General features: G+C 52.3%; 1 protein-coding gene across 2 annotated transcripts in view; it reads left to right on the plus strand.

Annotated features, from left to right (window-relative positions):
• Positions 1 to 24,421, plus strand: part of ZNF143 (zinc finger protein 143) — a 38,511-nt gene that overhangs the window by 4,867 nt on the left and 9,223 nt on the right. Inside the window, exons 2-11 of one of the 2 annotated variants that reach the window (XM_075325343.1) lie at positions 12,544 to 12,660; positions 14,996 to 15,088; positions 15,615 to 15,692; positions 16,574 to 16,651; positions 16,799 to 16,995; positions 17,071 to 17,148; positions 17,237 to 17,356; positions 17,432 to 17,507; positions 19,586 to 19,711; positions 21,705 to 21,884. In XM_075325343.1, coding sequence (XP_075181458.1) covers positions 12,544 to 12,660; positions 14,996 to 15,088; positions 15,615 to 15,692; positions 16,574 to 16,651; positions 16,799 to 16,995; positions 17,071 to 17,148; positions 17,237 to 17,356; positions 17,432 to 17,507; positions 19,586 to 19,711; positions 21,705 to 21,884 — 1,143 coding nt within the window. Of the gene's footprint in view, positions 1 to 12,543; positions 12,661 to 14,995; positions 15,089 to 15,602; positions 15,693 to 16,573; positions 16,652 to 16,798; positions 16,996 to 17,070; positions 17,149 to 17,236; positions 17,357 to 17,431; positions 17,508 to 19,585; positions 19,712 to 21,704; positions 21,885 to 24,421 lie in introns of both variants that reach the window. The other variant, XM_075325341.1, reaches the window with a different exon arrangement.

Raw genomic sequence — 24,421 nt, forward strand, 5'->3', positions numbered from 1 at the left:
AGGAGTGACATCACAGGAGTATATATATATAATACAGGAGTGACATCACAGGAGATATATATATAATACAGGAGTGACATCACAGGAATATATATATAATACAGGAGTGACATCACAGGAGTATATATATATAATACAGGAGTGACATCACAGGAGATATATATATAATACAGGAGTGACATCACAGGAATATATATATAATACAGGAGTGACATCACAGGAGTATATATATATAATACAGGAGTGACATCACAGGAATATATATATATACAGGAGTGACATCACAGGAATATATATATAATACAGGAGTGACATCACAGGAGTATATATATAATACAGGAGTGACATCACAGGAGTATATATATAATACAGGAGTGACATCACAGGAGTATATATATAATACAGGAGTGACATCACAGGAGTATATATATAATACAGGAGTGACATCAGATTATATAATACAGGAGTGACATCACAGGAGTATATATATAATACAGGAGTGACATCACAGGAGTATATATATATAATACAGGAGTGACATCACAGGAGTATATATATATAATATATATAATACAGGAGTGACATCACAGGAGATATATATATAATACAGGAGTGACATCACAGGAGTATATATATATAATACAGGGAGTGACATCACAGGAGTATATATATATAATACAGGAGTGACATCACAGGAGTATATATATATAATTACAGGGAGTGACATCACAGGAGTATATATATATAATACAGGAGTGACATCACAGGAGTATATATATATAATACAGGAGTGACATCACAGGAGTATATATATATAATACAGGAGTGACATCACAGGAGTATATATATAATACAGGAGTGACATCACAGGAGTATATATATATAATACAGGAGTGACATCACAGGAGTATATATATATAATACAGGAGTGACATCACAGGAGTATATATATATAATACAGGAGTGACATCACAGGAGTATATATATAATACAGGAGTGACATCACAGGAGTATATATATATAATACAGGAGTGACATCACAGGAGTATATATATATAATACAGGAGTGACATCACAGGAGTATATATATATAATACAGGAGTGACATCACAGGAGTATATATATAATACAGGAGTGACATCACAGGAGTATATATATAAATACAGGAGTGACATCACAGGAGTATATATATATAATACAGGAGTGACATCACAGGAGTATATATATATAATACAGGAGTGACATCACAGGAGTATATATATAATACAGGAGTGACATCACAGGAGTATATATATATAATACAGGAGTGACATCACAGGAGTATATATATAATACAGGAGTGACATCACAGGAGTATATATATATAATACAGGAGTGACATCACAGGAGTATATATATATAATACAGGAGTGACATCACAGGAGTATATATATATAATACAGGAGTGACATCACAGGAGTATATATATATATAATACAGGAGTGACATCACAGGAGTATATATATATAATACAGGAGTGACATCACAGGAGTATATATATATATATATAATACAGGAGTGACATCACAGGAGTATATATATATATATAATACAGGAGTGACATCTCAGGAGTATATATATAATACAGGAGTGACATCACAGGAGTATATATATAATACAGGAGTGACATCACAGGAGTATATATATATAATACAGGAGTGACATCACAGGAGTCTATATATATATAATACAGGGAGTGACATCACAGGAGTATATATATATAATACAGGAGTGACATCACAGGAGTATATATATATAATACAGGAGTGACATCACAGGAGTATATATATATAATACAGGAGTGACATCACAGGAGTATATATATATAATACAGGAGTGACATCACAGGAGTATATATATATAATACAGGAGTGACATCACAGGAGTATATATATAATACAGGAGTGACATCACAGGAGTATATATATATAATACAGGAGTGACATCACAGGAGTATATATATATATATATAATACAGGAGTGACATCACAGGAGTATATATATATATATAATACAGGAGTGACATCACAGGAGTATATATATATAATACAGGAGTGACATCACAGGAGTATATATATATAATACAGGAGTGACATCACAGGAGTATATATATATAATACAGGAGTGACATCACAGGAGTATATATATAATACAGGAGTGACATCACAGGAGTATATATATATAATACAGGAGTGACATCACAGGAGTATATATATAATACAGGAGTGACATCACAGGAGTATATATATATATAATACAGGAGTGACATCACAGGAGTATATATATAATACAGGAGTGACATCACAGGAGTATATATATATAATACAGGAGTGACATCACAGGAGTATATATATATAATACAGGAGTGACATCACAGGAGTATATATATATAATACAGGAGTGACATCACAGGAGTATATATATATAATACAGGAGTGACATCACAGGAGTATATATATATAATACAGGAGTGACATCACAGGAGTCAATATATATAATACAGGGAGTGACATCACAGGAGTATATATATAATACAGGAGTGACATCACAGGAGTATATATATATAATACAGGAGTGACATCACAGGAATATATATATAATACAGGAGTGACATCACAGGAGTATATATATATAATACAGGAGTGACATCACAGGAATATATATATATAATACAGGAGTGACATCACAGGAGTATATATATAATACAGGAGTGACATCACAGGAGTATATATATATAATACAGGAGTGACATCACAGGAGTATATATATATAATACAGGAGTGACATCACAGGAGTCTATATATATAATACAGGGAGTGACATCACAGGAGTATATATATAATACAGGAGTGACATCACAGGAGTATATATATATAATACAGGAGTGACATCACAGGAATATATATATAATACAGGAATGACATCACAGGAATATATATATATAATACAGGAGTGACATCACAGGAGTATATATATAATACAGGAGTGACATCACAGGAGTATATATATATAATACAGGAGTGACATCACAGGAATATATATATAATACAGGAGTGACATCACAGGAGTATATATATAATACAGGAGTGACATCACAGGAGTATATATATATAATACAGGAGTGACATCACAGGAGTATATATATAATACAGGAGTGACATCACAGGAGTATATATATAATACAGGAGTGACATCACAGGAGTATATATATATAATACAGGAGTGACATCACAGGAATATATATATAATACAGGAGTGACATCACAGGAGTGTATATATAATACAGGAGTGACATCACAGGAGTATATATATATAATACAGGAGTGACATCACAGGAGTATATATATAATACAGGAGTGACATCACAGGAGTATATATATATAATACAGGAGTGACATCACAGGAGTATATATATAATACAGGAGTGACATCACAGGAGTATATATATATAATACAGGAGTGACATCACAGGAGTATATATATATAATACAGGAGTGACATCACAGGAGTCTATATATATAATACAGGGAGTGACATCACAGGAGTATATATATAATACAGGAGTGACATCACAGGAGTATATATATATAATACAGGAGTGACATCACAGGAATATATATATAATACAGGAATGACATCACAGGAATATATATATAATACAGGAGTGACATCACAGGAGTATATATATAATACAGGAGTGACATCTCAGGAGTATATATATATAATACAGGAGTGACATCACAGGAATATATATATAATACAGGAGTGACATCACAGGAGTATATATATAATACAGGAGTGACATCACAGGAGTATATATATATAATACAGGAGTGACATCACAGGAGTATATATATATAATACAGGAGTGACATCACAGGAGTATATATATATAATACAGGAGTGACATCACAGGAGTATATATATAATACAGGAGTGACATCACAGGAATATATATATAATACAGGAGTGACATCACAGGAGTATATATATATAATACAGGAGTGACATCACAGGAGTATATATATAATACAGGAGTGACATCACAGGAGTATATATATAATACAGGAGTGACATCACAGGAATATATATATAATACAGGAGTGACATCACAGGAGTATATATATAATACAGGAGTGACATCACAGGAGTATATATATATAATACAGGAGTGACATCACAGGAGTATATATATATAATACAGGAGTGACATCACAGGAATATATATATAATACAGGAGTGACATCACAGGAGTCTATATATATAATACAGGAGTGACATCACAGGAGTATATATATAATACAGGAGTGACATCACAGGAGTCTATATAAATAATACAGGAGTGACATCACAGGAGTATATATATATAATACAGGAGTGACATCACAGGAATATATATATATAATACAGGAGTGACATCACAGGAGTATATATATATAATACAGGAGTGACATCACAGGAGTGTATATATAATACAGGAGTGACATCACAGGAGTATATATATATATAATACAGGAGTGACATCACAGGAGTATATATATATATAATACAGGAGTGACATCACAGGAGTATATATATAATACAGGAGTGACATCACAGGAGTATATATATATAATACAGGAGTGACATCACAGGAGTATATATATATAATACAGGAGTGACATCACAGGAGTATATATATATAATACAGGAGTGACATCACAGGAGTATATATATATATAATACAGGAGTGACATCACAGGAGTATATATATAATACAGGAGTGACATCACAGGAGTATATATATAATACAGGAGTGACATCACAGGAGTATATATATAATACAGGAGTGACATCACAGGAGTATATATATATAATACAGGGAGTGACATCACAGGGCAGTATATACAACCCTTGGTAATAATTCTGGCCTCCCCGGGCTCTGAGGATGTTCATTCAGTTAATCACAGACGGCACAAAACTAAAGTCACTTCACATGGCGACTATTTGCTTTTAAGAAACACTAAAACAATCCTGAAAACACAATGTGCAGCCGGTAACGGTGACTTTTCAAGACCAAACGGGGAAAAATTATGGAATCACTCAATTATGAAGAAAGAATTATGGAATCATCCTGTAAATTTTCATTCCCAAAACTAACACCTGCATCAAATAAGATCTGCTCGTTAGTCTGCATCTAAAAAGGAGTGATCACACCTTGGAGAGCTGGTGCACCAAATGGACTGACATGAATCATGGCTCAAACACGAAAGATGTCAATTGAAACAAAGGAGAGGATTATCAAACTCTTAAAAGAGGGTAAATCATCACGCAATGTTGCAAAAGATGTTGGTTGTTCACAGTTAGCTGTGTCTAAAATCTGGACCAAATACAAACAACATGGGAAGGTTGTTAAAGGCAAACATACTGGTAGACCAAGGAAGACATCAAAGCGTCAAGACAGGAAACAAAGCAAAATGTCTCCAAAACAGGAAATGCACAACAAAACAAAGGAGGAACGAATGGGAGGAAAATGGAGTCAATGTCTGTGACCGAACTGTAAGAAACCGCCTAAAGGAAATGGGATTTACATACAGAAAAGCTAATCAATAAAAACATGACTGCCTGAAGAGAACATGTAAATGTCCACAGTCATTGATGATATGGGGCTGAATGTCAGATAAAGGCGCTGGGGAGATGGCTGTCATTACATCTTCAATAAATGCCCAAGTTTACATTGACATTTTGGACATTTTTCTTATCCCATCAATTGAAAGGATGTTTGGGGATGATGAAATCATTTATCAAGATGATAATGAATCCGGCCATAGAGCAAACACTGTGAACACATTCCTTGAAAGAAGACACATAAGGTCAATGACATGGCTGCAAATATCCGGATCTCAATCCAATAGAAAATCTTTGGTGGAAGTTGAAGAAAATGGTCCCTGACAAGTCTCCAGCCTGCAAAGCTGATCTGCAACAGCAATCTGAGAAAGATGGAGGCAGATTGATGAAGAGACTGTCACTCATTACGTCCATGCCTCAGAGACTGCAGCTGTTATAAAAGCCAGAGGTGGTCCACAACACACTACTGATGGATTATAGGAGGGGTCTTGTGTTTGTTTTTCATGATTCTATAATTTTTCCCCTTTTGGTGTTGAATATTCACCGTTACCGGCTGCACATTGTGTGTTCATGATTTTTTTTTACTGTTTCTTAAAGGCAGAAAGTCGCCATCTGAAGTGACTTTAGTCTTGTGGCGTCTGTGCCCGGCTTTTATTATACAAAAGTAACAACTGAATGAACGTCCTCAGCCCGGGGAGGCCGGAATTATTACCAGGGGTTGTATATAATACAGGCAGTGACATCACAGGAGTTTATATACAGTATGTATTTATTCTTTCTCCGTTTCTTCTTTTTCTCACGAGTTCTTGTTGGTTTTTCGGGGACAATTTCTCGTTTCTTCGTCACGTTTCTCTTTACTATAAACTGTTTTGATAATCAGGAATATAGATCTTGCTGTGAGTCGCGTGGCGCTCAGTGGTTCCCGCACTGTTTTCGCGGTGTGGGTTGTGGTCGATGTCGCGGTTCCTCTGCACACTTACGGAAGCAACAAACTCGTGCTCGGTGTTTTTTTTTCTTTTTTATATTTTTTTTACTGTATTTTAAGTGGTGAAAACCTCTATAGTTTGTGGCCGTTCCACGCTGAGGACATTACTATGAAGATCCCAGAGCTGAGGAGGCCGGTGTACTTACAATGAGAGAGGCTGCATAAGCGGATTATTTCAGCTCTGCGCCTGTCACCTTGTGCCCGAAGCACGGACCGTCCTCACGCTGCCCCGTCCTCCCGGACAAATGAGTGGCGCCCGCGCTGCCACCCACGCTGCCCCCGCGCTGCCGCCCGTCTCTGGACTGTTTCTTACTGACACATTATTAACAAAAATAAAAGTAAAGTTCCTGTGATTCTGTTTTCTGATAGTTTTTGTGATGAGCCGGTGTCTGTAGACGGGGGAGGGGGACATTAAGGAACTTGAGCCACGGGACTCGTGATACGTATGATCCCTGGGATCGCGGGGTGCGCACGTGCTGCACCACAGTAATGGCGGTTATAGCTGTTGTGACCGCGCCAAGTGGTGGCCGTGGCTCAGCTCACTGCACTCGTGGTCAGCCGTGTGTTTGGGGTATGAAAGTCATTTTTCCTAAGGCCTCATTCACACCGTGCGCTCTATTGTGCAGCAGTTTCAGGACTATGCTCCCACAGATGAGGGACTATAAGACCCCATGCACATGCTGCGTTTTATGCTGCGTTTTCCCCGCTTTTTACACTAATGATGGGCGAACTCACAAATACCGGGGGTCACCAGGTCTAACCGGGTTGAGAAATAAAAACCCCGTTTTCTGACCGGATGCCAATCCCCATATAAGTTTATGGGGACCAGAATCTAGCACTTAAAAATGGTGGTAAAAAGAGCAGCTGTAATAACTGCTTCTGAGTCCGCTCATTATCCTCATGCATATTCACTGCTTCCCCTGCGATTGGCTGCAGTCAGACAGCGCCCCCACACTGAGTGACAGCGTCTCACAGCTTCCAATCACAGACGCTATGTGCATCTATGGCGTGGTATAAAAATAAATTAAAAAAGAAAATCGCCTTGGGGTCCCCCCATATTAGGAAACCCAGCACAGATAAAGCCCCTGGCTACAGGCTACAGCCCCCAGCCGTGCACTTATCTTGGCTGTGTATCAAAGAGGAACCACATGCGGCTTTTTTTTAAATACAAAAAACAAACAAATCAAATAATTTAAAAAAAAAAATGACATGCCGTTCCCCACAATTTTGATACCCAGCCAAGATAAAGCCCTATAGCTGGAGGCTGGTATTCGTAGGCTGGGGAGACCCAAGCTTATCATACCCCTCCAGCTTAAAAATTGCAGCCTGCAGCTCACAGCTGCCACTAAGCCCTAGATTAATCATGGGAGGCGTCTATGAGCCCCCATTACTAATCTGTAAGTGAAAAGAAATAAACAAAAACACCGTAGAAATCTTTTATTTGAAATAAAAGACAAAAAGCCCCCTTTCACATTTTTATTAACCCCAAACACGCTTGCAGGTCCAACATAATCCACATGAGGTCCCACGACAATTCCAGCTCTGCTACATCTGAAGTCACAGTGCATGATCATGGAACATGACTGCCCACTGTGGACTTCAGGCAGAGGCTAGACTGAGCAACGATCAGCGGTGACATCACTCACGTTAGCCGCAGCCACAGTTGGAGGTTCATACAGTCCTCCACCTGTGAACGCAGGTAACCTGACCTCAGGGCACCTCTGTGAACTTAGTGACCTCACCTCAGGGGTCACCTCTGATTGCTGCTTAGTCTCTGCCTGAAGTCCACAGCATCTGATCGTGCCATGATTGCGCTCTGTGACTTTTGATGTAGCAGAGCTGAATGGTTCTGGGACCTCGTATGGATTACGTCGGACCTGCAGGGGTGTTTTTGGGGGTTATTAAAGTGGTAAAAGAGGGGTCTTTATGTCTTTTATTTCAAATAAAGGATTTTTTCAGTGTTTATGTTTATTTTCACTTACAGATTAGTAATGGGGGGTCTCATTGACGCCTCCCATTTCTAATCTAAATCTTAGTGGCAGCTGTGTGCTGCTATTAGCTCCTTATTACCCCGATTGCCACCGCACCGCGGAAGAGCCGGGTAAAGTGCTGGGATTGTCACATCTAATGGATGCTGCAATTCTGGGCAGCGGCAGGCTGCTATTTTTAGGCTGGAGGGCCCAATGCAACTGAGAATACCAGCCCCCAGCTGCCTGGCTTTATCATGGTTCGGTATCAAAATTGGATGGAATATCACGCCAGTTTTTAAAATTATTTAAATCATTTTTTTTAAAAATCCATATGGTTCCTCTTTGATACACAGCCAAGATAATCGCCCGGCGGGGGACTGCAGCTTGTAGCCGTGGCTTTATCTGTGCTGGGTATTATAATATGGGGGACGTGAAGGCAATTTTTTTTATTTTTACTGTACAATAGACCTGCAGACCAGGTCTGTGATTGGAAGCCGTGAGACGCTGTCACTCAGGGTGGGGGCGTGTCTGACTGCAGCCAATCACAGACGCCTGTGGGTGGGGGAAGCGGTGAATATGTGTGAGGCTAATGAGTGGCCCCGGAAGTGAATGAGCGGCCGCGGGAGCAGTTATTACAGCCGCGCGGAGCCTCGGTGAGTATAGCGCACTCACTGTATTATTTTTTTTTTCTTCATTTTTCCTTTCTTTTTTTTCTTAGCCGAGTGCCGGATCAATACCCAGAATTCCCTGAGAATCCTGAGCCCGCACTCCGGTACCTTTGAGCCCGCGCAGGTCGGACTTTACAGTCCTGTCCGCCCATCACTATTTTTCACCCATGGAATTAAAAAAAAAACGCATGGAAACGGAGGGGCCTCTGGGGCTGGACGGCGGGGCCTCTGGGGCTGGACGGCGGGGCCTCTGGGGCTGGACGGAGGGGCCTCTGGGGCTGGACGGCGGGGCCTCTGGGGCTGGACGGAGGGGCCTCTGGGGCTGGACGGCGGGGCCTCTGGGGCTGGACGGCGGGGCCTCTGGGGCTGGACGGCGGGGCCTCTGGGGCTGGACGGCGGGGCCTCTGGGGCTGGACGGCGGGGCCTCTGGGGCTGGACGGCGGGGCCTCTGGGGCTGGACGGCGGGGCCTCTGGGGCTGGACGGCGGGGCCTCTGGGGCTGGACGGCGGGGCCTCTGGGGCTGGACGGCGGGGCCTCTGGGGCTGGACGGAGGGGCCTCTGGGGCTGGACGGGGGGCCTCTGCACATGGACCTGAACACGGGCTCCTTTAGTGTCAGTGATGGGAAGAGCCGGCACCAATTAAGAAAGAGAGAGTCTGCAGGAATTCCGGAATGTGGCGCGTTTGTGGTGGATTCGGCACTTTCCTCTTTTCTCTCCAGTAACACACGCAAATTATTCTGTTTCTACCTCTGCATCCGAACTGATACATTGTAACGAATGATCAGCGCAGACTGAGACATAGTAACACACCGGAGCCCGCGGGAGGCATCCAGGACAGCCGCTGAAGGTCTCCAGTCACTGACAGGCAGCGGGGATCCTGTGTGGATTATTGGGTAGGACGGCAGCTGAAGGTCTCCATTCACTGACAGGCAGCGGGGATCCTGTGTAGATTATTGGGGAGGACGGCAGCTGAAGGTCTCCATTCACTGACAGGCAGCAGAGATCCTGTGTGGATTATTGTGGAGGATGGCAGCTGAAGGTCTCCATTCACTGACAGGCAGCAGAGATCCTGTGTGGATTATTGGGGGGACGGCAGCTGAAGGTCTCCAGTCACTGACAGGCAGCGGGGATCCTGTGTGGATTATTGGGGGGACGGCAGCTGAAGGTCTCCATTCACTGACAGGCAGAGGGGATCCTGTGTGGATTATTGGGGAGGACGGCAGCTGAAGGTCTCCATTCACTGACAGGCAGCAGAGATCCTGTGTGTATTATTAGGGGGGACGGCAGCTGAAGGTGTCCATTCACTGACAGGCAGCAGAGATCCTGTGTGGATTATTGGGGAGGACGGCAGCTGAAGGTGTCCATTCACTGACAGGCAGCGGAGATCCTGTGTGGATTATTGGGGGGACGGCCGCTGAAGGTGTCCATTCACTGACAGGCAGCGGGGATCCTGTGTGGATTATTGGGGGGACGGCAGCTGAAGGTCTCCAGTCACTGACAGGCAGCGGGGATCCTGTGTGGATTATTGGGGAGGACGGCAGCTGAAGGTCTCCATTCACTGACAGGCAGCGGGGATCCTGTGTGGATTATTGGGGGGACGGCAGCTGAAGGTCTCCAGTCACTGACAGGCAGCGGGGATCCTGTGTGGATTATTGGGGGGACGGCAGCTGAAGGTCTCCATTCACTGACAGGCAGCGGGGATCCTGTGTGGATTATTGGGGGGACGGCAGCTGAAGATCTCCATTCACTGACAGGCAGCGGGGATCCTGTGTGGATTATTGGGGGGACGGCAGCTGAAGGTCTCCAGTCACTGACAGGCAGCGGGGATCCTGTGTGGATTATTGGGGGGACGGCAGCTGAAGGTCTCCAGTCACTGACAGGCAGCGGGGATCCTGTGTGGATTATTGGGGGGACGGCAGCTGAAGGTCTCCAGTCACTGACAGGCAGCGGGGATCCTGTGTGGATTATTGGGGGGACGGCAGCTGAAGGTCTCCATTCACTGACAGGCAGCGGGGATCCTGTGTGGATTATTGGGGAGGATGGCAGCTGAAGGTGTCCATTCACTGACAGGCAGCGGAGATCCTGTGTGGATTATTGGGGGGACGGCCGCTGAAGGTGTCCATTCACTGACAGGCAGCGGGGATCCTGTGTGGATTATTGGGGGGACGGCAGCTGAAGGTCTCCATTCACTGACAGGCAGCAGTGATCCTGTGTGGATTATTGGGGAGGACGGCAGCTGAAGGTGTCCATTCACTGACAGGCAGCGGAGATCCTGTGTGGATTATTGGGGGGACGGCCGCTGAAGGTGTCCATTCACTGACAGGCAGCGGGGATCCTGTGTGGATTATTGGGGGGACGGCAGCTGAAGGTCTCCATTCACTGACAGGCAGCGAAGATCCTGTGTGGATTATTGGGGGGACGGCAGCTGAAGGTCTCCATTCACTGACAGGCAGCGGGGATCCTGTGTGGATTATTGGGGGGACGGCAGCTGAAGGTCTCCATTCACTGACAGGCAGCGGGGATCCTGTGTGGATTATTGGGGGGACGGCAGCTGAAGGTCTCCATTCACTGACAGGCAGCGGGGATCCTGTGTGGATTATTGGGGGGACGGCAGCTGAAGGTCTCCATTCACTGACAGGCAGCGGGGATCCTGTGTGGATTATTGGGGGGACGGCAGCTGAAGGTCTCCATTCACTGACAGGCAGCGGGGATCCTGTGTGGATTATTGGGGGGACGGCAGCTGAAGGTCTCCATTCACTGACAGGCAGCGGGGATCCTGTGTGGATTATTGGGGGGATGGCAGCTGAAGGTCTCCAGTCACTGACAGGCAGCGGGGATCCTGTGTGGATTATTGGGGGGACGGCAGCTGAAGGTCTCCAGTCACTGACAGGCAGCGGGGATCCTGTGTGGATTATTGGGGGGACGGCAGCTGAAGGTCTCCAGTCACTGACAGGCAGCGGGGATCCTGTGTGGATTATTGGGGGGACGGCAGCTGAAGGTCTCCATTCACTGACAGGCAGCAGATATCCTGTGTGGATTATTGGGGGGACGGCAGCTGAAGGTCTCCATTCACTGACAGGCAACGGGGATCCTGTGTGGATTATTGGGGGGACGGCAGCTGAAGGTCTCCATTCACTGACAGGCAGCGGGGATCCTGTGTGGATTATTGGGGGGACGGCAGCTGAAGGTCTCCATTCACTGACAGGCAGCGGGGATCCTGTGTGGATTATTGGGGGGACGGCTGTGTAACCACCGGCTCTTCTTATCTCTGCAGGTAAAGACATGCTGCTGGCCCAGATCAACCGCGACTCGCAGGGGATGGCGGAGTTTGCCGGAGGCGGCGGCGATGGCCACGTCACCCTGTGTCTGACCGAGGCCGTGGCCGGTGACGGTAATTATATTCATGATCAACTGAGACGGATGAACAGAATCAGGGCTGCACCGCCCGGCATGCTCCAGTACCCCGCCCCCAGTAACGCGCTGGCAGGTGTAAACTGCTGAGGGGAGAGGCTCCTGCTGCAGCCAGACACTGAGGAGGGGAGAGGCTCCTGCCGCAGCCAGACACTGAGGAGGGGAGAGGCTCCTGCCGCAGCCAGACACTGAGGAGGGGAGAGGCTCCTGCCGCAGCCAGACACTGAGGAGGGGAGAGGCTCCTGCCGCAGCCAGACACTCAGGAGGGGAGAGGCTCCTGCCGCAGCCAGACACTGAGGAGGGGAGAGGCTCCTGCCGCAGCCAGACACTGAGGAGGGGAGAGGCTCCTGCCGCAGCCAGACACTGAGGAGGGGAGAGGCTCCTGCCGCAGCCAGACACTGAGGAGGGGAGAGGCTCCTGCCGCAGCCAGACACTGAGGAGGGGAGAGGCTCCTGCCGCAGCCAGACACTGAGGAGGGGAGAGGCTCCTGCCGCAGCCAGACACTGAGGAGGGGAGAGGCTCCTGCCGCAGCCAGACACTGAGGAGGGGAGAGGCTCCTGCCGCAGCCAGACACTGAGGAGGGGAGAGGCTCCTGCCGCAGCCAGACACTGAGGAGGGGAGAGGCTCCTGCCGCAGCCAGACACTGAGGAGGGGAGAGGCTCCTGCCGCAGCCAGACACTGAGGAGGGGAGAGGCTCCTGCCGCAGCCAGACACTGAGGAGGGGAGAGGCTCCTGCCGCAGCCAGACACTGAGGAGGGGAGAGGCTCCTGCCGCAGCCAGACACTGAGGAGGGGAGAGGCTCCTGCCGCAGCCAGACACTGAGGAGGGGAGAGGCTCCTGCCGCAGCCAGACACTGAGGAGGGGAGAGGCTCCTGCCGCAGCCAGACACTGAGGAGGGGAGAGGCTCCTGCCGCAGCCAGACACTGAGGAGGGGAGAGGCTCCTGCCGCAGCCAGACACTGAGGAGGGGAGAGGCTCCTGCCGCAGCCAGACACTGAGGAGGGGAGAGGCTCCTGCCGCAGCCAGACACTGAGGAGGGGAGAGGCTCCTGCCGCAGCCAGACACTGAGGAGGGGAGAGGCTCCTGCCGCAGCCAGACACTGAGGAGGGGAGAGGCTCCTGCCGCAGCCAGACACTGAGGAGGGGAGAGGCTCCTGCCGCAGCCAGACACTGAGGAGGGGAGAGGCTCCTGCCGCAGCCAGACACTGAGGAGGGGAGAGGCTCCTGCCGCAGCCAGACACTGAGGAGGGGAGAGGCTCCTGCCGCAGCCAGACACTGAGGAGGGGAGAGGCTCCTGCCGCAGCCAGACACTGAGGAGGGGAGAGGCTCCTGCCGCAGCCAGACACTGAGGAGGGGAGAGGCTCCTGCCGCAGCCAGACACTGAGGAGGGGAGAGGCTCCTGCCGCAGCCAGACACTGAGGAGGGGAGAGGCTCCTGCCGCAGCCAGACACTGAGGAGGGGAGAGGCTCCTGCCGCAGCCAGACACTGAGGAGGGGAGAGGCTCCTGCCGCAGCCAGACACTGAGGAGGGGAGAGGCTCCTGCTGCAGCCAGACACTGAGGAGGGGAGAGGCTCCTGCTGCAGCCAGACACTGAGGAGGGGAGAGGCTCCTGCTGCAGCCAGACACCGAGGAGGGGAGAGGCTCCTGCTGCAGCCAGACACCGAGGAGGGGAGAGGCTCCTGCTGCAGCCAGACACCGAGGAGGGGAGAGGCTCCTGCTGCAGCCAGACACCGAGGAGGGGAGAGGCTCCTGCTGCAGCCAGACACTGAGGAGGGCAGGTGGGGACCATGCTGAGGCCCCGGACTGGCTGCAGGGTCCGGACACTGAATAGATGGGACATCATCACTTCAGGTCCCGGTGGGGGATGGGCGCGGTTGGAAACATTTTTTTCTATATTTTTGTGATAACGTCCATCTGACCAGTGTTACAGAATGCTGCTGAAACCTGTGTCCCCCGGGAGCTCCGCACCGACCCCTGCATGGCCATCTCTCCTGCAGCAGGAGCCTCTCCCCTCCTATGTTACTAATTGTGCTTCCCCCTGAAGTGAAGCCGCGACGCTGAGGACTGTGCGGGTCCATGGTGGGCATTGGTCTATGGCAGCCCCCCAAGGCTGGGCCTGGGATGAGCGATTACTACAGGAGTTTCCCCCCTTCCTCTCTAATTCATGTGAGGACATTCCAAGACCCCCATCAAGACCCTCCTCTCTTGCTGCCGGTGCGGCCTATATTGAGACCTCGCACCCCCAGGACTGTCCGGGGGGAGGTGATGACAGAAGTGATGGGGGTTAATGGGAGCCTTGTGTTATCTTCCTTTGCAGATGGTGAGAGCCTGGACACGATGGAGGGTGTGAGCCTGCAAGCGGTGACCCTGTCCGACGGCTCCACCGCGTATATACAGCACAACGCGAAAGGTATGAACGCCTCCTCCCTGCACCCCCCGCCCCGCGCCCCCTCTTCCCTGCGCCCCCCCGCCCTGCGCCCCCTCCTCCCTGCGCCCCCCCCGCCCTGCGCCCCCCGCCCCGCCTTCCCTGCGCCCCCTCCTCCCTGCACCCCCCCCCGCCCTGCCCCCCCCCGCCCTGCGCCCCGCGCCCCCTCCTCCCTGCGCCCCCCGCCCCGCGCCCCCTCCTCCCTGCGCCCCCTCCTCCCTGCGCCCCCCGCCCTGCGCCCCCTCTTCCCTGCGCCCCCCCGCCCTGCGCCCCCTCCTCCCTGCGCCCCCCCGCCCTGCGCCTCCCGCCCCGCCCTGCGCCCCCTGCCCCGCGTCCCCTCTTCCCTGCGCCCCCCGCCCTGCGCTCCCTCCTCCCTGCCCCCCCCGCCCTGCGCCCCCCGCCCCGCGCCCCCTCCTTCCTGCGCCCCCTCCTCCCTGCGCCCCCTCCTCCCTGCCCCCCCCGCCCTGCCGCTGAGCACGCGATCACTAATGGTCTCCAGTCTCCTCCACAGATGGGAAACTGATAGAAGGACAAGTGATCCAACTGGAGGACGGCTCCGCTGCCTACGTCCAGCATGTGCCTAAGACTGGTGAGTGCTGTCACCCCGAGGCGGGGGGCTGGGGCTGTGCTGTCACCCCGAGGCGGGGGGCTGGGGCTGTGCTGTCACCCCGAGGTGGGGGGCTGGGGCTGTGCTGTCACCCCGAGGTGGAGGGCTGGGGCCCTGCTGTCACCCCGAGGCGGGGGGCTGGGGCCGTGCTGTCACCCCGAGGCGGGGGGCTGGGGCCCTGCTGTCACATCGATGTGGGGGGCTGGGGCTGTGCTGTCACCCCGAGGTGGAGGGCTGGGGCCATGTTGTCACCCCGAGGTGGGGGGCTGGGGCCGTGTTGTCACCCCGAGGCGGGGGGCTGTGTTGTCACCCCGAGGCGGGGGGCTGTGCTGTCACCCCGAGGTGGGGGGCTGGGGCTGTGCTGTCACCCCGAGGTGGGGGGCTGGGGCCATGTTGTCACCCCGAGCCGGGGGGCTGGGGCCCAGCTGTCACCCCGAGGCGGGGGGCTGGGGCCGTGCTGTCACCCCGAGGTGGGGGGCTGTGCTGTCACATCGAGACGGGAGACCATGCTATCACCCCGAGGCGGGGGGGCCGTGCTGTCACCCCGAGGCGGGGGGCTGGGGCCATGCTATCACCCCAAAGCGGGGGGCTGTGCTGTCACCCCAAGGTGGGGGGCTGGGGCTGTGCTGTCACCCCGAGGCGGGGGGCTGGGGCCCTGCTGTCACCCCGAGGCGGGGGGCTGTGCTGTCACCCCGAGGTGGGGGGCTGGGGCTGTGCTGTCACCCCGAGGCGGGGGCTGGGGCTGTGCTGTCACCCCCGATGCGGGGGGCTGGGGCTGTGCTGTCACCCCTAGGCGGGGGGCTGGGGCCGTACATGTCCCCCCTTCTGGCCCCCCATAGACTGACGTTCAGTGTTTCCTGCAGACTCTCTGCGTCTGGAGGACGGACAGGCGGTGCAGCTGGAGGACGGGACCACCGCCTACATCCATCACTCCACCAAAGGTGAGCGCGGTGCTGGGGGCCAGGACGTTGTGTGCATGCCATTAACCCTTTCCCTCTCTGTACCCTGGTGATGGCACCTAGCCTAAGCAGCCACACCCCGTACCCCGAATATCCTCCGCAGACACCCCTCTCCATCCTGTCCTGTAGATTCCTATGACCAGAGCTCGGTGCAGGCGGTGCAGCTGGAGGACGGCACCACGGCTTACATCCACCACGCCGTACAGGTCCCGCAGCAGGACACCATCCTCGCTATCCAGGCGGACGGCACGGTGGCGGGACTGCACACGGCCGAAGCCACCATCGACCCGGACACCATCACCGCTCTGGAGCAGTATGCCGCCAAGGTAAGCCTAGACCATGTGAGGCCGATGCGACCTCCACCGGATGCGTGCGGTGACGCCGTCTTCACTTTACGTCAGGTTTCTATTGAAGGAAGCGATAATGTGAGCGGCGGCGGCGCGCTAATCACCGAGGCCGAGCAGGAGAAGAAGATGCAGGTGAGTGCCGCCCCCCGAGACCCCGGGAAATGCCGAAATCTGCTCCTCGCCCATCTCTCAGAGCCGCCATTGTCCCCATGATCTGCAGATTGTTTTACAAGGACATGCGCCCCGGGTGACGGCGAAACCCCCCCAAACCAACGAGAAAGCGTTTCGCTGCGACTATGAGGGATGTGGAAAGCTGTACACCACCGCGCACCACCTGAAGGTATTGGGGGGCTCTGTGCTCTTCCGGGGGGATCTCTGCCGGACGACGCAATATAACTCTGGTCCCGCTCTATAGGTGCATGAACGATCACATACCGGGGACCGGCCGTACCAGTGCGAACACGGCGGCTGCGGAAAAGCCTTTGCAACAGGTGCAGTAATCTGTATTCTGATTGTGTCCACCGAGGTGAAAGGGGCCGAGAGCCGCGGAGCCAGACCATCCGCACCGTCCATAATGGGGGAGAGCGGTCACATCCAAAACTGCGGTCCCTGCGGACATTCATGTGACTGGCAGAAACCTCTGACTCCTCTGTCCCCCTCTTTCTCCAGACTCCTCTGTCCTCCTCCTCCCTCCTGACTCCTCTGTCCACCTCCAGACCCCTCCTCCCTCCAGACCTCTCCGTCCTCCTCCTTCCAGACCTCTCTGTCCTCCTCCTCCTTCCAGACTCCTCTGTCCTCCTCCTCCTTCCAGACTCCTCTGTCCTCCTCCTCCCTCCAGACTCCTCTGTCCTCCTCCTCCCTCCAGACTCCTCTGTCGTCCTCCTCCCTCCAGACTCCTCTGTCCACCTCCAGACCCCTCCTCCCTCCAGACCTCTCCGTCCTCCTCCCTCCAGACCTCTCTGTCCTCCTCCTCCACACTCCTCTGTCCTCCTCCTCCCTCCTGACTCCTCTGTCCTCCTCCAGACCCCTCCTACCTCCAGACCTCTCCGTCCTCCTCCCTCCAGACCTCTCTGTCCTCCTCCTCCAGACTCCTCTGTCCTCCTCCTCCTTCCAGACTCCTCTGTCCTCCTCCTTCCAGACTCCTCTGTCCTCCTCCTCCTTCCAGACTCCTCTGTCCTCCTCCTCCTTCCAGACTCCTCTGTCCTCCTCCTCCTTCCAGACTCCTCTGTCCTCCTCCTCCTTCCAGACTCCTCTGTCCTCCTCCTCCCTCCAGACTCCTCTGTCCTCCTCCTCCCTCCAGACTCCTCTGTCCTCCTCCTCCCTCCAGACTCCTCTGTCCTCCTCCTCCCTCCAGACTCCTCTGTCCTCCTCCTCCTCCCTCCAGACTCCTTCAGACTCCTCTGTCCTCCTCCTCCCTCCAGACTCCTCTGTCTTCCTCCTCCCTCCAGACCTCTCCGTCCTCCTCCTCCAGACTCCTCTGTCCTCCTGCTCCTTCCAGACTCCTCTGTCCTCCTGCTCCTTCCAGACTCCTCTGTCCTCCTGCTCCTTCCAGACTCCTCTGTCCTCCTGCTCCTTCCAGACTCCTCTGTCCTCCTCCTCCCTCCAGACTCCTCTGTCCTCCTCCTCCCTCCAGATTCCTCTGTCCTCCTCCTCCCTCCAGACTCCTCTGTCCTCCTCCTCCCTCCAGACTCCTCTGTCCTCCTCCTCCCTCCAGACTCCTCTGTCCTCCTCCTCCCTCCAGACTCCTCTGTCCTCCTCCTCCCTCCAGACTCCTCTGTCCTCCTCCTCCCTCCAGACTCCTCTGTCCTCCTCCTCCCTCCAGACTCCTCTGTCCTCCTCCTCCCTCCAGACTCCTCTGTCCTCCTCCTCCCTCCAGACTCCTCTGTCCTCCTCCTCCCTCCAGACTCCTCTGTCCTCCTCCTCCCTCCAGACTCCTCTGTCCTCCTCCTCCCTCCAGACTCCTCTGTCCTCCTCCTCCCTCCAGACTCCTCTGTCCTCCTCCTCCCTCCAGACTCCTCTGTCCTCCTCCTCCCTCCAGACTCCTCTGTCCTCCTTTTCCCTCCAGACTCCTGTCCTCCTCCTCCCTCCAGACTCCTCTGTCCTCCTCCTCCCTCCAGACTCCTCTGTCCTCCTCCTCCCTCCAGACTCCTCTGTCCTCCTCCTCCCTCCAGACTCCTCTGTCCTCCTCCTCCCTCCAGACTCCTCTGTCCTCCTTTTCCCTCCAGACTCCTCTGTCCTCCTCCTCCCTCCAGACTCCTCTCTCTGTCCTCCTCCATCCAGACTCCTCTGTCCTCCTCCTCCCTCCAGACTCCTCTCTCTGTCCTCCTCCATCCAGACTCCTCTGTCCTCCTCCTCCAGACTCCTCTCTCTGTCCTCCTCAGTCCAGACTCCTCTGTCCTCCTCCTCCAGACCACTCCGTCCTCCTCTTCCAGACCCCGCCGTCCTCATCCTCCTTCCAGACTCCCGTCCTCCTCCAGCTGTGTGATTGTCGCTCTGGATGTCCCAGGAGGAGAGCAGTGCTCATTTCTAAAGCTCAAGATGGTGACTGCTGTTTTTTTTATTTTTGCAGGTTATGGGTTAAAAAGCCACGTCCGGACGCACACGGGGGAGAAGCCGTACAGGTGCACGGAGGAAAACTGCACCAAGTCATTCAAGACGTCAGGAGACTTACAGAAACATATCCGAACCCACACAGGTGAGCCCCTTCCCCCGCATCACAGGTGAGCACCCCCCCATCACAGGTGAGCGCCCCTCCACATCACAGGTGAGAGCCCCTCCCCCGCATCACAGGTGAGAACCCCTCCCCCGCATCACAGGTGAGAGCCCCTCCCCTGCATCACAGGTGAGAGCCCCTCCCCCGCATCACAGGTGAGAGCCCCTCTCCCGCATCACAGGTGAGAGCCCCTCCCCCGCATCACAGGTGAGAGCCCCTCCCCCGCATCACAGGTGAGAGCCCCTCCCCCGCATCACAGGTGAGAGCCCCTCCCCCGCATCACAGGTGAGAGCCCCCCACATTACAGGTGAGCCCCTCCCCCGCATCACAGGTGAGAGCCCCCCACACAGCGACGGCGTCTGTAGAGCGGGAGACGTCTAATAACTGAGATTTGGCCCAAAATAATCTACTGTGGCTCCTGTAACCACTCAGTGGGGAGAAAATGGTTAATTTTGTGCACGTGAGGACGACGGTACAGAATGTTCTGAGTGGAGCAGGATTTTTCCACCGGCCCCTGGCCCCTGCTCCTCCGTCCTCCGCCCGCTGCCCCTGCTCCTCCGTCCTCCGCCCGCTGCCCCTGCTCCTCCGTCCTCCGCCCGCTGCCCCTGCTCCTCCGTCCTCCGCCCGCTGCCCCTGCTCCTCCGTCCTCCGCCCGCTGCCCCTGCTCCTCCGTCCTCCGCCCGCTGCCCCTGCTCCTCTGTCCTCTGTCCTCCGCCCGCCGTCCTCCGCCCGCCGCGGTCTCCTCTTATGTAATTGTTGCCGTTATTTTTATTTAAATGTCCTGTTTAGAATGGGCGTCTCCTGTCTCCACGGCAACAGCTGTTACATAATATTCCTCGCAGCTTGGCAAGAAGAGAGGTGTGAGGGCACGGGGCGGGGGCTGGGAGCAGAACATCGCGTCCTCTGCCTGGAGCCGCCCCGTCCCTAGAAAGCCAAGACCCGGAGCAGAACATCGCGTCCTCGCTCTGCAGCCCTCACCCCCCCCAACCCCCTCCCCCGAGACCCGGAGCAGAACATCGCATCCTCGCTCTGCAGCCCTCACCCCCCCCAACCCCCTCCCCCGAGACCCGGAGCAGAACATCGCGTCCTCATATACGTAGCTTGAATATTGCCGCCATGCAGTGCCATTGGCGGAGCGTTCCCATATTCCCATAGGCCATAAAATCGGAGATCAGTGCGACCTGTTGCGGATTATCAAATGCCCGATTATCGGACTTCTATAGCAAAACACTTATAACGGTAATGGCCTCATAGTCTTGGATGGGTTAAACAGAAATGTGCGTTCCTGCTTAACCCTTCATGTACTGGAGTTGTTCTATTGGCAGTTCTGCTGTGTATCAGGTGTCCAGCAGAGGGCAGCACTTACATGACATAACACCGGCCATACGGAGCTGTAATCCATCATCTGATAATCCGCCATGTTTCCAGCCATGATGTAATCCATCATGTGATAATCCGCCATATTTCCAGCCGTGATGTAATCCGTCATCTGATAATCCGCCATGTTTCCAGCCATGATGTAATCCGTCATCTGATAATCCGCCATGTTTCCAGCCGTGATATAATCCGTCATTTGCTAATCTGCCATGTTTCCAGCCATGATGTAATCCGTCATCTGATAATCCGCCATGTTTCCAGCCATGATGTAATCCATCATTTGATAATCCGCCATGTTTCCAGCCGTGATGTAATCAGTCATCTGATAATCCGCCATGTTTCCAGCCATGATGTAATCCGTCATCTGATAATCCACCATGTTTCCAGCCGTGATATAATCCGTCATTTGCTAATCTGCCATGTTTCCAGCCGTAATGTAATCCATCATCTGATAATCCGCCATGTTTCCAGCCGTGATGTAATCCACCATCTGATAATCCGCCATGTCGTGATTTGCCGTGTGATGTGGAGATGACGATGGCTGCCGCAGATTGACGCTTCTTTGCTTCCCGTTAAGCCATGTCTCGCTCTTCTGCAGGAGAGCGGCCGTTCAAGTGTCCGTTCGAGGGCTGCGGGAGGTCGTTCACCACATCAAACATCCGGAAGGTTCACATCCGCACACACACGGGAGAGCGGCCATACTACTGCTCGGAGGCCGGCTGCGGCAGAGCATTCGCCAGTGCCACCAACTATAAGAACCACGTGCGGATACACACAGGTACCACCGCCTGCGCTGGATACAGGAATGTCCACCACAGTAATTGTGCTACATAAATGCAGGCTATTGCTCTCTGGTATCAGCCATTTCACAATCAGGAGTTCCCTATGCAATAAGTGACCAGAATTGTAAATTCTCACTGCCCCCCTATAATTATTACTATGTATCAAGTATCTCCTAATATGTGACTGATATGAGCCCCTGTCTCTGCTCCTGATGACCCTTCCTTCCGTCTGTGCTCCTGATGACCCTTCCTTCCGTCTGTGCTCCTGATGACCCTTTCTTCCGTCTGTGCTCCTGATGACCCTTCCTTCCGTCTGTGCTCCTGATGACCCTTCCTTCTGTCTGTGCTCCTGATGACCCTTCCTTCCGTCTGTGCTCCTGATGACCCTTCCTTCCGTCTGTGCTCCTGATGACCCTTCCTTCCGTCTGTGCTCCTGATGACCCTTCCTTCCGTCTGTGCTCCTGATGACCCTTCCTTCCGTCTGTGCTCCTGATGACCCTTCCTTCCGTCTGTGCTCCTGATGACCCTTCCTTCCGTCTGTGCTCCTGATGACCCTTCCTTCCGTCTGTGCTCCTGATGACCCTTCCTTCCGTCTGTGCTCCTGATGACCCTTCCTTCCGTCTGTGCTCCTGATGACCCTTCCTTCCGTCTGTGCTCCTGATGACCCTTCCTTCCGTCTGTGCTCCTGATGACCCTTCCTTCCGTCTGTGCTCCTGATGACCCTTCCTTCCGTCTGTGCTCCTGATGACCCTTCCTTCCGTCTGTGCTCCTGATGACCCTTCCTTCCGTCTGTGCTCCTGATGACCCTTCCTTCCGTCTGTGCTCCTGATGACCCTTCCTTCCGTCTGTGCTCCTGATGACCCTTCCTTCCGTCTGTGCTCCTGATGACCCTTCCTTCCGTCTCTGCTCCTGAGGACCCTTCCTTCCGTCTCTGCTCCTGAGGACCCTTCCTTCCGTCTGTGCTCCTGATGACCCTTCCTTCCGTCTGTGCTCCTGATGACCCTTCCTTCCGTCTCTGCTCCTGATGACCCTTCCTTCCGTCTGTGCTCCTGATGACTCTTCCTTCCGTCTGTGCTCCTGATGACCCTTCCTTCCGTCTGTGCTCCTGATGACCCTTCCTTCCGTCTGTGCTCCTGATGACCCTTCCTTCCGTCTGTGCTCCTGATGACCCTTCCTTCCGTCTGTGCTCCTGATGACCCTTCCTTCCGTCTGTGCTCCTGATGACCCTTCCTTCCGTCTCTGCTCCTGATGACCCTTCTTTTCTGTATGTGCTCCTGATGACCCTTCCTTCTGTCTCTGCTCCTGATGGCCCTTCCTTCCGTCTGTGCTCCTGATGACCCTTCCTTCCGTCTGTGCTCCTGATGACCCTTCCTTCCGTCTGTGCTCCTGATGACCCTTCCTTCCGTCTGTGCTCCTGATGACCCTTCCTTCCGTCTCTGCTCCTGATGACCCTTCTTTTCTGTATGTGCTCCTGATGACCCTTCCTTCTGTCTCTGCTCCTGATGGCCCTTCTTTCTGTCTGTGCTCCTGATGACCCTTCCTTCCGTCTGTGCTCCTGATGACCCTTCCTTCCGTCTCTGCTCCTGAGGACCCTTCCTTCCGTCTCTGCTCCTGAGGACCCTTCCTTCCGTCTGTGCTCCTGATGACCCTTCCTTCCGTCTGTGCTCCTGATGACCCTTCCTTCCGTCTCTGCTCCTGATGACCCTTCCTTCCGTCTGTGCTCCTGATGACTCTTCCTTCCGTCTGTGCTCCTGATGACCCTTCCTTCCGTCTGTGCTCCTGATGACCCTTCCTTCCGTCTGTGCTCCTGATGACCCTTCCTTCCGTCTGTGCTCCTGATGACCCTTCCTTCCGTCTGTGCTCCTGATGACCCTTCCTTCCGTCTGTGCTCCTGATGACCCTTCCTTCCGTCTGTGCTCCTGATGACCCTTCCTTCCGTCTGTGCTCCTGATGACCCTTCCTTCCGTCTCTGCTCCTGATGACCCTTCTTTTCTGTATGTGCTCCTGATGACCCTTCCTTCTGTCTCTGCTCCTGATGGCCCTTCTTTCTGTCTGTGCTCCTGATGACCCTTCCTTCTGTCTCTGCTCCTGATGACCCTTCCTTTCTGTATGTGCTCCTGATGACCCTTCCTTCTGTCTCTGCTCCTGATGACCCTTCTTTCTGTCTGTGCTCCTGATGACCCTTCCTTCCGTCTGTGCTCCTGATGGCCCTTCTTTCTGTCTCTTCTCCTGATGACCCTTCCTTCTGTCTCTGCTCCTGATGACCCTTCTTTCTGTCTCTGCTCCTGATGACCGTACCTTCCGTCTGTGCTCCTGATGACCCTGCCTTCCGTCTGTGCTCCTGATGACCCTGCCTTCCGTCTGTGCTCCTGATGATCCTGCCTTCCGTCTGTGCTCCTGAGGACCCTTCCTTCCGTGTGTGCTCCTGATGACCCTTCCTTCTGTCTCTGCTCCTGATGACCCTTCTTTTCTGTATGTGCTCCTGATGGCCCTTCTTTCTGTCTCTGCTCCTGATGACCCTTCCTTCTGTGTC

The sequence above is a fragment of the Anomaloglossus baeobatrachus genome, chromosome 10, assembly GCF_048569485.1.
Source record: "Anomaloglossus baeobatrachus isolate aAnoBae1 chromosome 10, aAnoBae1.hap1, whole genome shotgun sequence".
Lineage (NCBI taxonomy): Eukaryota > Metazoa > Chordata > Amphibia > Anura > Aromobatidae > Anomaloglossus > Anomaloglossus baeobatrachus.